Source organism: Dipteris shenzhenensis, chromosome 10 (assembly GCF_047967505.1).
Source record: "Dipteris shenzhenensis isolate YYH24624 ecotype China chromosome 10, Dip_SZ_1.0, whole genome shotgun sequence".
Classification (NCBI taxonomy): Eukaryota; Viridiplantae; Streptophyta; class Polypodiopsida; order Gleicheniales; family Dipteridaceae; genus Dipteris; species Dipteris shenzhenensis.
In genome coordinates this window covers 17,648,288-17,660,866 of record NC_141605.1, presented here as the reverse complement: position 1 = coordinate 17,660,866, position 12,579 = coordinate 17,648,288, and the positions used below count along the sequence as shown (strand labels likewise).

General features: G+C 46.3%; 1 protein-coding gene across 2 annotated transcripts; it reads left to right on the top strand.

The window, feature by feature from the left end:
* The first annotated feature begins 2,057 nt into the window (after window positions 1-2,057).
* On the top strand, window positions 2,058-6,867 carry LOC147897498 (uncharacterized). 2 transcript variants are annotated; one of them, XM_087380324.1, is made up of 3 exons: window positions 2,058-3,221; window positions 3,357-4,088; window positions 4,185-6,867. In XM_087380324.1, the coding sequence occupies exons 1-3, from the start codon at window positions 2,189-2,191 to the stop codon at window positions 6,740-6,742; spliced, it is 4,323 nt and encodes a 1,440-aa protein (XP_087236450.1). In that variant the 5' UTR covers window positions 2,058-2,188; the 3' UTR covers window positions 6,743-6,867. The 2 variants fall into 2 exon arrangements, with proteins under 2 accessions (XP_087236450.1, XP_087236449.1); XM_087380323.1 differs by having other exon boundaries at window positions 2,058-4,088.
* The last annotated feature ends 5,712 nt before the right edge of the window (window positions 6,868-12,579 follow it).

Sequence of the window (12,579 nt, the reverse complement as noted above, 5' to 3'; positions counted from 1 at the left end):
GTATGTGTTGATTGCAGTTATCAAAGCTCTTCCCTTGTGCCTAGATATGACTTTTGTGCCCCAAATTGACGTGTCTTCATTCTTGAACAAAGGTTCGTACTTTGAATGCATTTTGCATCTCTCTCGGTCTATCATGGCTTTAAGAACATTAGCTTTCAATTTTGTGGAGCTCCCTTTCATGGCATTTAGAACATGAGTTTTTGGCGTGGCATCACACAACCCACTAGGAGCTCTCAGCTAAAGATTTTTTGTAGATGCTGAACTGCAATGTAAGAGCATTCCTAGTCATTGGATTCGTTTACTAAAAACTGCAATTCTTATTCCCTTTAGGCAGGCCATGTGAATATCATTCACCTTATTTTAAAAACCCTTAAGTTGGAGTGATTGGTAAGGGCAACGTGATGGATTTTAGGGGAGGCCTTGCCTTGGAACCAATGTTCACAAAAAACTGATGTTGAGGTGAATGGCAAATTTTGGAAAGTAACCTTTAAATTTGAAAATAGGAGGTTTTAAAACGTGCAAATTTCAAGGCATCATAGTTATATATTAAAATAAAACTTATAAATGAACACTAAGACTTGTAGTGTTCATTGAAAACGTGCAAACTATATACAATGAACTTGCAACATTTTCATTTTTACTTGTAAAAGATATTTTCTCAATTTTGTAAAGTTAGAAGATTTCACATAATTTAGCTAAGCAAGATATCACATAATTTAGCTAAGTTTCAGCTGAAAAATCTGCAAATTCTCAAGAAAAACCTTCAAAAATTAGAAATAATGAAATGTAATGATTTTTCACAAGCAGAAGCTTCCTTCAGCATTTTCAACTTCCTTTGATATGAGAAGCTTTGGATTACACTTCATTGTGTTGCTCCTTACTCTCAAGAGTTACTTGTAGCTTGTGGGGCGATATAAGATTCACCTATGTAGTAGTAGTTCTTATAGAGATGTTAACTTTTCTTTTTTTTTTTCACTTACTTTATTTATGATCCCCCCCACCTCTCCAAGAAAAAGAAAAGCCTTTGAAAATTGAAAAACCCTAAGTTTTGTGATTTGTTGAAAAAAATACTTTTTGTGAACTTTGCTTGGAACCCTAGAGCTATAAATAAGAGGGGATAAGCAAAATGTGGTAACAAGGCGAGCCAAAGGAAATGGAAAGGGGTATGGAATTCAATGTTCGTAGCAAACATGCAAACTATATACAATGAACCTGCAACATATTCATTTTCACATGTAAATTTTTTTTTCTCAAATTTTGCAAAATTTCAAAATTTGCAAAATTTGTACAATTTTAGGCAATTTAGTTATATCTTAGCTAAGATATTTGCAAATTCTAAAGCAAAATCTTCGAAAATTCGAAACCCCAAGGTTTGTGATTTTTTGAGAAAAACCTTTTTTTTGAACTTTGCTTTGAACCCTAGAGTGATAGATAAGAGGGGATAAGCAAAATGTGGCAAGGGGAGCCAAATACTTGCCATGCTGGTAGGCCAGATGCCCTACCACTGCGTTGTCGCACGGCATCTGCAAGTGATTTGTTGAGGAAAACATTTTCTTTGAACCCCGAGTTTTGTGATTTGTCTGCTTTTTTCGGTAGAAAAAGATAATATTTATTAAGCAAAATCGAGATTATTAAAAGTAGATAAGAAGCATCCTTGTTTCTAGCAGAAGACGTAGCGAATAAGGGCCTTTACACACCAAAGAGTGCCTGTCCATCTTTAATGGGGGGGGCAATCAGAATGCGTAGAGGGGCGCCCCCCCTTTGGCGGTGTGTAACCGCTCTAACTGCCGTCGAAGGCTGGCAAAGAGCTGATTTTTTTCAGCGAAAAAACTCGAGAACTCCGATGAGCGTCTCTAAAGCACTACGAAGTGTTGAGAGAAAAAATATACTCTCGGAAGGCTCCTCGGAACCCTAGAGTGAAAGCAAAATGTGGCAAAAACAACAACAAAAAGGAAATGGGAAAGGTATCTATCTAGTCTAGATAGATATTATGAGAAAGGGGGAGGAATGACGTGGCGGAGGCCTTCTCTTTGTGAATTGAGGGTTTAAGGGTTTTAGCAAATGCTCAAACTCATCAAGCTCGGCTATGGCGTCCTGCTCAGAAAGCTCGGCTATGGCGTCCTCCTCCTCCTCCCTTCGCCTTTGATTCCCCCCTCTCACCACCTTTCCGGAGCTCTTTCGCCCCACTATGTCCTCCCCTGCTCCTCCCTCTTCTCCCTCCTCTCGTGAAATTGCCTCCCCTTTCGACCCCTCCTTGGAGAGAGTTTACAAGCGTCGCTCCCTTAGCCTCGGCCTGCCTCCTGTACAGCCCGGCATGCCCTCTCACGAGCTTCACTGCGAGAGTTTGCCCTGTTGTTTCACCCCGCAGCTTGGACGTTCCCCTGCCCCGGCGACCACCTCTGATCAGCTGCCCCCGACCGAGGCCGGCTTAAACCCTGCGCTGCTTTGGAGAAGCTTCAGTGGCAATAACAGAGACGCTTCTGGGGTCTGCTCCCTGAAACCAAGCGGCAAGAGTGGGTTTGACTCCAAAGGCAAGCTCGTGATCAATTTGAGTCGAAGCCCTCGCTCTTTGCTGAATATATCGCCAGTGACGTTGACGATGAAGGCAAACGCACTTGACGAGAAGGGTCAGACCAAGTATCCAATCAGTCCTTCGGCAGCCGCGCCAGTGTTGGCGGTATCCAGTGACAGAGCTCCCGAGAGCATCACGAAAGATAGCACAGGGTCTGACTGCTCGCTGCCGCCAGGATTTGAACCAATCAATCAGTCCACTGATCAGCACTCCACTGGGGATACAGCCATCAGTGAGCTAGCCAAGAAAGTGAGGCTACGAGTCAAGAGAGTAAGGCTTCCTGTAAAGCCTAATGTGTTCCAGAAAAAAGACGAGCAATTGGAAGGGAGGCAGCCCGTAAAAGAAAGAGGCCGGGTCGAGGGACTCTGTACGGAAGGATCAGTAGATGTCGATGCGCTCAATGTCGAAAAGATTGAGGCTGCAGAGAAAAGCTCCCAGCTTGAACCGTCTGCAAGTTCGAAAGTTGCGGAATTGGCGGATGATGTAAAAGATAAGGAGATCTTACAGAAAGATGCACAATTCGAAGCACACGAACAGTTAGGTACCTCGAACTCTGAAGGAACTGGTAGATCCGAAGATGTAGATATGACTGATACTCCTCTCTCTGGTCTCAAAGAACCAGAGTCTGTTTTCAATGGAAGCTCTCGAGGTATGGCTGCTACTGCTCTCTCTAGTCGTATAGAAGTAGAATCTTGTTTCAATGAAAGCTCTCAAATTCGGACGATTGCCCCCTCATCTGACGAAGAGGATGCTCCACACTCTTCCCTCGACTTGCCTCCGAAAGAAGTAGATGCTGGAAACGAACTTTCTGCCATGTCGAACCGTGGCGATCTGCAGGAAGCTTGCTGTCCCCAAGCGGTTGTTCCCGATACACAAGACATGGATTGTCAACCGGTTGACGTCGAGAAAGCTGATCAGTGTGAAATCCCATGTACAAGTGGAAGTGTTGCTCCAGGCAGTATCTCAGTTGACCTCGTGGATAGGCCTGACTCAGATAATGCACACTCAAGGATCCAGACGATTCCTGTAGAAGAAGCATCGATAAAAAACACAACCAAGGACCTCAAAGCTATTTCTGCTCGTGCAAAGCATTCTGCTAAAGATCCTGGGATCACCAGTTCGGGAAGCACGGCGCCCCTTGGTGCCAGAGAAATTTCCAGTGCCATCGTCCATGATAGGAGTTTATCGGAGGCTTTGACATTCGATATCAAAGAGCGTAACGTTCTCGAAACTCTTCTTGCGGAGGAGCCCCCTGGGTATAGCTCAGGTGAAGTTTCCCAGTCAAGCCACAGTTGTGAGTCTGAAAGAGCCGATGCTGAGTCCAGTCAAAGCGAAGATTCTGATGCCGAGTCCAGCCAAAGTGAAGGGTCTGAAAGCGCAGAGACACACTTTAGCCACAGTCAAGATTTTGAAAGAGCAGACACAGGAAATGTATGCAAACGCTTCTCTCCTGGAACTCCTGGCAGAGGAACTTACTTTACTGAGCAAGTTCCATCTGTGTTGTGTGATGCAGAAGGTATGCCCAGGAGTTTTCATGTTCAACAATTTGATGTATGCCTTTCATCTCTGATGTTTTCCTGACGAATGCTTCCTTTAACTGTGTAACCACCAGGCAACGTCTGGCATGTTGGTAAAAGGGCCGATAAGGCACGGTGTAATGAAAAAGGTCAGACCATCTCTCCATCGAACACTGTGGCTGGGGAAAAGCTTCCATCTGCCCCTGATTCTTATTGTGATCACAGTGAAAACCTTGAATCTCATCTCAGTGCTGAACCTGAGAGTGTTCCTGAACCCCCTGCTCATGAGAGTGTTCCTTCTATTCAATCAATCCAATTGAACTGGAAATGGCCTATTGATAGTGACCTTTCCTTTGAAACTGCACGGTCTGTAGTTGCAAAGGAACGGTCGGTTTTTGTAGGCTGCATTCCAGATGGAATTGAGAACATCGGGGTAATCCTGGAGAGTCTGATGGAGAACTTTCTTGAACGATTTGATTTTGCCCCAGCAATACTAGGTGAGATACAGGTAGTCAAAGTGCTCAAAGATTTTGCCTTTGTGGAATTGTCAACAGAAAAAGTTGCACAAATTGTCTTGGGGGCTAATCAGCTTGATGTATTTGAATGGGGAGTGAATGGATACCACTTCAACATTGAAGGATGTAAAGGGACTCACACTTCTGTGAGGCCCCTCATTGAATATATGCCATTGAAGCCAGCTAGAGTGATATTTGTTGGCAATGTACCGAAGTCCCGCTGGCAGAAGGACTATCTTGAAGTCTTTTTTTCCAAGATTTTACAGGGTTCTGATGGATCTATAGATATTAAGTTTGTGGTGTCTGTGTATCTCCTTCCAGAGTCTTGTGATGCCTACTTGGAGGTGGCTTCCGAACTGATAGCTGATGCTCTTGTGTTCAAGTGCACCAAGAATCCACAGCTACTAAAAGACATGGGGGAAGATGTATTTATCTGCCGTGATGCCAGCTCAGCACCTCTCATGTCTAGGCATTCAAGCGTCATATGCCCGCAACGGTCCCTTTTTGTTGGTATCTTTCCGGGAGGGGATGATTTCAAGATTGACTGCGTGAGGAAGGTCTTTGAGGAGATTTTACTCTTAATTTCAAGGAAGAGCAACCAAGGTGGGTACCTTGAGTATATATCTGTTCAACCTGGTACAGATTATGCGTTCTTCCAATTTAATTCTGAGGCTACGGCAGATGCGGTAATGGATGAATACATTGAGAATACTCAGCTTTTTGTGCCTAAAGATAGTCCTGTATCCTACATCATCCTGCGCCCCCCAGATTATGTTAGATCAGGGGCCAGGTATCGTTCAGGCTACAATTGGCGAGGACAGTCTGGGCATCCAGACTCAGTACACAATCCCCGACAGATAAACGAAATTCCTTTAAAACAGGCTTGGAGGTCTGATGCAGATAGAGAAAGACAAGTACACATGACTCAATGGCTGTCAAGGTTAAGAAGTACCTGTTCAGATCTGCCCTCGAACATCACCCCAATGCCTCGGAGGTTTGGAGATGAGCCTGGAAAGAAACCAGATTGTGTCATGCCAATTGGTATTTTCCCATTGCCACTTGCATCTTGGAATGGAATTTCTGCAGCTGGAGTCTGTTCAGCTGATCCAGAGTGTATGATTATTGTGGAGGGACTTGCAAAAGGGCTGAGCCACAAATTGCTTCGAGGAGCTTTGAATGAGCTATTTGAGAGGACCCTCTGTCATACTGGCCTTCTGGAGGTTGGAAGTTTAGTGGTGAGATATCTCACCACTACGTTTCCGACCTCCAGAAGGCCTGATGAGCATCTTAATATTGTGGCGTGCTTGCCAAATGCTAAAGTTGCTCATGCATTGCTATCAATGAGAAAGGTTTTCCTGGTAGCTGGAAATGAGGTGAGATTGTTTCCAAAAGATCGAAGGAAAGCTTTTCACTGGAGAGTAAACTTTGTGGATGTACCCGGTGGACTTGGTGAGCATTCCTGCTTAACAGATGAGGAGGGCTCATTCAGAAGCTTTGATTGGAATGGCCCCGGCTTCCTCCGGGAGAGGAAACGAGGGCATTTAGATCCTGAAACTCAGCATCTATCCAGCTATGATTCTGTGGGAAGGCCTGCCATGAGGAGGAAGAATTTGGCTTTTTGCGCAGATGGATGGCACCAAAATGAAAGGTTGAGAAGTGTTTCACCCATATCAAAGCAAGAGTTTCGAGAGCATTGCAAGGATAGGAATGTTGGAATCGAGCATTGGAATGGCTCACTCAGGCATGATGGTAGGTTGCCAATACCGACTATGGAAGAATCACTTTGGCAGGCTGGCAATCCAAAGGGATTATCTCCTGTTTTCAAGGGTGCAGGGTTTTCAAACTTGGAGAACAGAAGCATCATGCAAGTGAAAGAAGCCGGAATGAAGTTAAAAAAGAAGCATGTTGAAGATGCTGTTAAAAAGTTTTCTAAAGATGGCAAAAGAAAAATGTGGAATGCAGGCTTGCCTTTTGTAATGGAAGGAGGGAAGCTGGTTGGAAAGAGGAATGGGATGCGTGTATTTAACGGGAAGAGAATGCGAATGGAAGGTGGGCTAGATGGTCCGGTGCACATGGTACAAGACAGGTTCCGAAAACAGGCTAGGTATGAAGGGATTGCACGGCCCAGTTTTTTCTGAGACTTATGTATTGTGCTAGAGGTATTGATATAATGCCCTTGTTTTATGGGGGTGATAGAAAAATGGGCACCAAGCTCCTGCTTGGAATGCACTACTGTATTCTTGTCCTGACATTATGTAATGTTGAGACATGGCTTTTTTTTTTTGGGGGGCGGGGGGGGTAAAAAGAAACTTTGATATTAAAAGATAATGAACACAATGAACTGCTAGAGCTAAAGTGTTTGTTTCAAAGCTGAATGGGCGAGTTTAGCTCGTCATTCTTATAGCTAAAACAGGCTAGAATCACAAGGATTTCTGTCTGCTCTTCTTGGATCAGATTATTCACAACCTTATCATAGTCAAGCACAGCATTATTTCTTAGCTTCCAAATCAGTTGGGTAACAGTCGCTCAAATGATTAATTGAACTTCATTAAGTTGTCCTTTAACCCCAAGTAGGGCTTGCCTCCAGGTCAACCGATTTGTTATCTGAGCACGATGTAGCCATATGCGAATGCTAAATGGTTAGACAATTGCGCTTCTAATTATAATCTCCTGTGGATCAATCCTTGTAGCGAATTTTGCGGTTGTTATATCTTCCCGGTAGGCATGCATGCGCATGTGCTTGCAAGGACCTCTTGATCCCTTGACACCATCGACGCGGCTGCGGCGATCCCGAGCATGGAGAGCAAGAAGCTCCGGGAGGGGTCGATTGGCATCAGAGTTTGCCTGTTCGCATCTTTGTCTCCAATTGTGGTTTCAGCGGCTTCTCGCAACAATCCAAGACCTATGGCACCACTCCCATAGGAGGTAGTTTTTGAGTCAACTTTAGCGGGCAAGGCATCACGATGGTTGGTTGAGTACGCAGTGGACCATTTCGCCACATATGATGATGATCGCGATGCATTCTTGGATAGATTGCGTCGCTAGGATGTGGAAGGATATGCATCCAAATTCAACTTACTCATGCAACGTAATGTGTCTGCGAATGAACGGCCTGCCCAGGATGTACCCAATGATTGCTTCATTTTGGGGTTGTCATGGGATTCGTGGACGGCGTTGGTCATAGTGGATCGGACATAGACCACACTCAAGGTGGTCATGGCGCAAGTAGTGTGAGTGGGGGATTCGTTGCATGGGAGGATATCCAAGAATTGCAAATCCACGAAGAGTAAAGCCAAGAAGAAGAAGCCAAAATTTGAGAAGTCGGATGATAGTGATGATAACACAGATGTGACTAGCTTGGAAGAAAGCTTTGAAGTTACCAGTTTAGAGGAATCCAACCAGGAAGCGAAAATGAAGACCTGTAGAGCCTCTAGAGGAGGCAAGGATACTCCAATGGCTTCCAGAGAAGGATCAGTACCTAAAGCCTTGAAGGGTATCTGGTGCACTCACTGCCGCAATCCTCGTCACTCCGCAGTCGAGTGTGCTCTTAATGTGAATTGGTGCACGATTTGCTTGACTAATACAACACAATGGGATGCCACTATAATGGACGCGGTCAGAGAGCGATTGGTCAATGGCAAGATGCGGCTGCGTCTTTTGTGTAAAAAGAGCCACAGTAGCAAGCGTTTCAGCCATAGTAGTAATCGTTTCAGTCGCAGCAACAGATGTTCTAACGAGGCAGAGGTGGCGGTGGCTGCGGACGCGGAGGCAGGGGTTGTCGTCAAAATTGATTGAAAACCTGTCTGGTTTGTTTGGGCGAAGGCCATTGGCAGAACGAATGCTTGGAGGCTCAGAAATGGGATTGGCAACGTTCGAAGCGGCAAAAGATGTTCGAGAAAATGCCTAGCACTTCAATGGTACACATTGTTGATGATGATCCGTTGGTGTGCTTGGAGATTAGTATAATCACCCATGCTAGTACCAAGGCTGCGAGGACCAACTCCCAAGAACGATGACAAGTTGCTGGATTGGCCAGCCCAGGAACACGTCCGAAGCCTAGTCTACGAGTTGGTGACAAAGGAGCCACCACTGATGCCACTGGTAGAGTTTGCAACAACGCTTAGTGAAGCACGTAAGGTGCAGTTTGTGGAACCGGTTGTCCAATCAGAGGTGGAGACTCAGGCCAAGTTCAAGCTACACTAACCAAGGAATGGTCGAAGCAACTCCGTTGGTCGCAAACCAAGCCAAGAAGCGAGAAAATTCTCCGCAAAGGGAGCCGGGGTTGAAGTGCATTCTGGAGGCACCGATCCAGATTTCATTGGGAAGATTGCTTAACCTGGTTCGAGATTCCATTAGCAATTGTTGCATTTTGTGCACACGGAGTCTAAACCAGAAGAGGTGAAGCTATGCCAAGTTGATTCCTGCCCAGTACCGGTAGTCGCTCTCACTGACATGTGAATCCGAGTTATATCCGCAAAGGCACAAGGGCGCACTTTTGCTCAGGTGCTGGTAGATGGCGATTCGGGGGTCAATATCGTCACTTTGAAGGCTTGCCAAGAAATGGGATGGATGTCTTGGGAGCTGGCGCCATTCTTAGACCACATGGCTGATCAACATCGGGTTTGACCACTCGAAATCTTACGGGTCGTTGTTTTGGAGGTGGTGTGCATTTCATTCGTGGTGTCCTTTGTGGTGCTCAACATGGAAGCCGCAACACTAGAGTATAGCGTCCTCTTATGTAGGCCTTGGTTGCGGAAGCAAAAGTCAATCAAAATTGGGAGTGGAACGTCATTTCAGTGTGGAGAGGGAAGAAGAAAGTGTGGGTCACAATGGGCGTGGTAGCCGCTTTGGCGAATGCGGTACGACCTGTGTTGGTCGAGATGGGGAACATGGCGGACAGATTGGAGGATGATGAGGAGGAAGCCTTTCTCAAAGTAAATCGGGAGTTAGTTCCTATCTTCACCATCGATGTGGAAGGCATTACGGAAAGTTACATGCATCAAAGTCTTTTGGCGGGTGCGGCCAGCACAGTTCCGGATGAGGCGACTGAGCCCCAACAAGTAGTAGCGGATTTGGATCCACGGGATCTCATGCAACAGGAGGGAGAATTTGAAGAATGGATGAGCCGAGTCATGTGAGTTCAGGAAGATGCTCTGGATACGGTGTATCTAGGAGAGGATGGAGCATCTAAACCAGTCAAAATTAGCACATTGTTGACGGTTGAATTTCACAGTGAATTGATTGCTCTCTCGTGGAAATTTTTCGATGTGTTCGTTGGGGATTATGCGGATATGAAGGGTCTGGATCCAAAATTTTACCAGCAGTGGGTCAACCTCAAACTAGATGTGACACCGACAAAGATACAAAGGTATCGTACAAATCCGCACGTGGCTAAGCAAGTGCATGAAGAACTGGAGCGCCTGTTGTTGCGAGTGGGATTCATCGCACCGATTGAGAATCCGGAGTGGATTTCCCCGATTGTCATTGTGCCAAAAAAAAAAAGAAATTACGGATTTGTGTTGACTACCGCAAGCTGAACGCGGCCACTGTACCTGATCCATTTCCCTTGTCGTACATGGATTCTATGCTGGACGAAGTGGTGGGGCATGAGGTGCACTCTTTCTTGGATGGATATAGTGGATACAACCAAATCCGAATGGCTCTTGAAGACCAGCCCAAAACATCGTACGATCACATCATGGGGGGTCTTATGTATCACAGTAGAAGCACTTCTTCTGTTTCCTCTTAGAAGTCCCCTCATCGTCAGAGTCATCTTTCTTGGACTTGCCACCGTTAGGCTTGCCCTTTCCTTTGCCAGCGAAATCCTTTGCCAGCATCGCCTTGTCGTCTTTGTCCTCATTGTAGAGCTTCTCCCGAGCTTCCTCCTGTAGCAGTAATGGACCCAACTCCTCAAACGTCAGAGGTTTGGTCCTTTGTCCTGCTGTCACAGTCGTAACAAAGCTCTTGAAACTCCGAGGTAGTCTTCTCAGTACCATCAAGGCCAAATGGCATGAGTTTGTCTTCTGACCAACTGCTGCCAGCTGATCCCTCACCACCTTGACCTTCGTCAAATGGCTATGTATCGTATCTCCTTCTTCCATATCAATATTGTAGAGTTGATGCTGAAGAAGCAAAATCCGGGAGGTGTCCATCTCATACAGATCCCTCAGGGTGGCCCACTCCTCTACTAACGTCTTGTTCAGCTGGATATGTGGAAGAACAGAGTCCACCGTAGTCCCTATGATTATTGCCAGGGCATGGGCATCTCTGTCTTCCCAAGCTTCAAGCTCCTCTCTGTCTACTGCCATGACTATCTCCCCTTTCCTGTCCACCATGTCCTCCGGCTTTGACTCCACTCCCGTGGTCAACTTCCACAACTTTCGAGCCACTAAATGACTCCGGATCTTCACTTTCCAGATCGGGTAGTTGGTCGTGTCCAGTTTCCCAGACTCTCCAAAGTTAGGGATAGTGAATGAGAGAAAGTTGGGGGAGGAGGAAGGGAAAGCAAGGGCTGAAGAGGCTGTTGAGGTCGACATCTCTACTGTTTATACCACACAGCAAAGTCAACCAAACTCAATTTCAGTAAACTAGAACTCTGAACGCACCTGATTGAGAGTCACCCTCCTCGCAAGGCCACAATCCTCCAATCGTAGAAGTCGATTCCCTAGAGCTTCTGAATCAGGGTCGTCCTTTAGCAAGGTCCCTGCCTTCAGGCTCCCACACCTGTGAGCCTCCTACTTGGGCTCTGATACCATGTTAGAAAAGACCCAACAGAGGGTACGCATAGCGGAAGATTTATAGTAATGCCCAGGAGCTCACACAGTGTGGTGTGGGTGTGGAATCACAAACTTCTTTACTTAATGTGCATCACATAGATGTGCAGACTCATCAATAGACAATGAACCAGACAGATAGAGAAACCACCAAAATATATATTTCCGTCCGAAACTATGGACACAATACAAAAGATATAGATCTAGAGTCCCACCAATGGTGTGGTCCTCTGATCTTACTACAAGGTCCTTCTCCTATCTACCAGTTATCTCTAGACTCGAGCCTGCGTGCTCCACCTAGAGCTTCTGTAGACTTTCTGTCTAGATCCCTTCCACCTTGTTGTCTTTGCACCAGCCTAGGTGGGTAGCTCTCCCAGCTCTCAATCTGCAGCTCCTTGTCACCTTCTTCACCTCCTGATATATAGGCCTGAGAGAGGGTTCCTTGGCTGCTCCAATCTATTGGTTCCTGCTGCTGCAAGTGATGATCAAATGAGGCAACAAGCCTCTCCTTTTATAGGGCCCCAGGGGCCTGTCAAAAAATCGACCAGCCAGCTTCATACTGGCCGACCAGGCTGGCCGACCAATCTGTTGCTGGTCCAACCCTTTAAGGGCTCTAGAACTGGGGCCCTTTGGCCCAAACTTCTAGGGCCTTTGGCCCTCCACTCTAGGCAAGGGCCCAACCTATATAAGGCATGCCACTGCCCACTGGCAGCCCCATTTGCTGCTCCACATCTGCACCTGCACATCCTACCATAACTGCGCCTCTCTGAGGCCCTTTTCCTGTTCCGTATAGAGCCGTACACCCTGTAGATGTCAGCACCATGTGATCACCTTTTATTCCGGGTTCCTTGTGCTGGCTACTGCTTTGCCTTTTGTTGCTGCAGATCCATCCTAGCTCCAGGTACCCTCCATCTCTTTGATTCTTGCCCACCACAACTCTAGATGTGCTGTCCACATGACAACCAAGATGCTGTCCATGTGGCAGCCCCATCTTATCACTCTTCTTTTTGGCTCTTGTCCACATGGCATCCAATCAGATGCCCATGTAACAAACACTCAAACCCTAGGCTCACCCCCCCCATGCTCTCCTCATATGGGGGCTTACAGATGGGGAGGTGACCTTTCCAACAAAGACTTCATTGCGGCGACACCACGACACTATCCCTTTGCATGAGTCCAATGATGATGGAGATAACGTGGGG

Coding starts and splice junctions, on each gene's coding strand:
- LOC147897498 (XM_087380323.1), top strand. CDS start 2,189: ATGTCCTCCCCTGCTCCTCCCTCTTCTCCCTCCTCTCGTGAAATTGCC. Junction 4,089..4,184: donor TGTGTTGTGTGATGCAGAAG/GTATGCCCAGGA, acceptor TGTAACCACCAG/GCAACGTCTGGCATGTTGGT.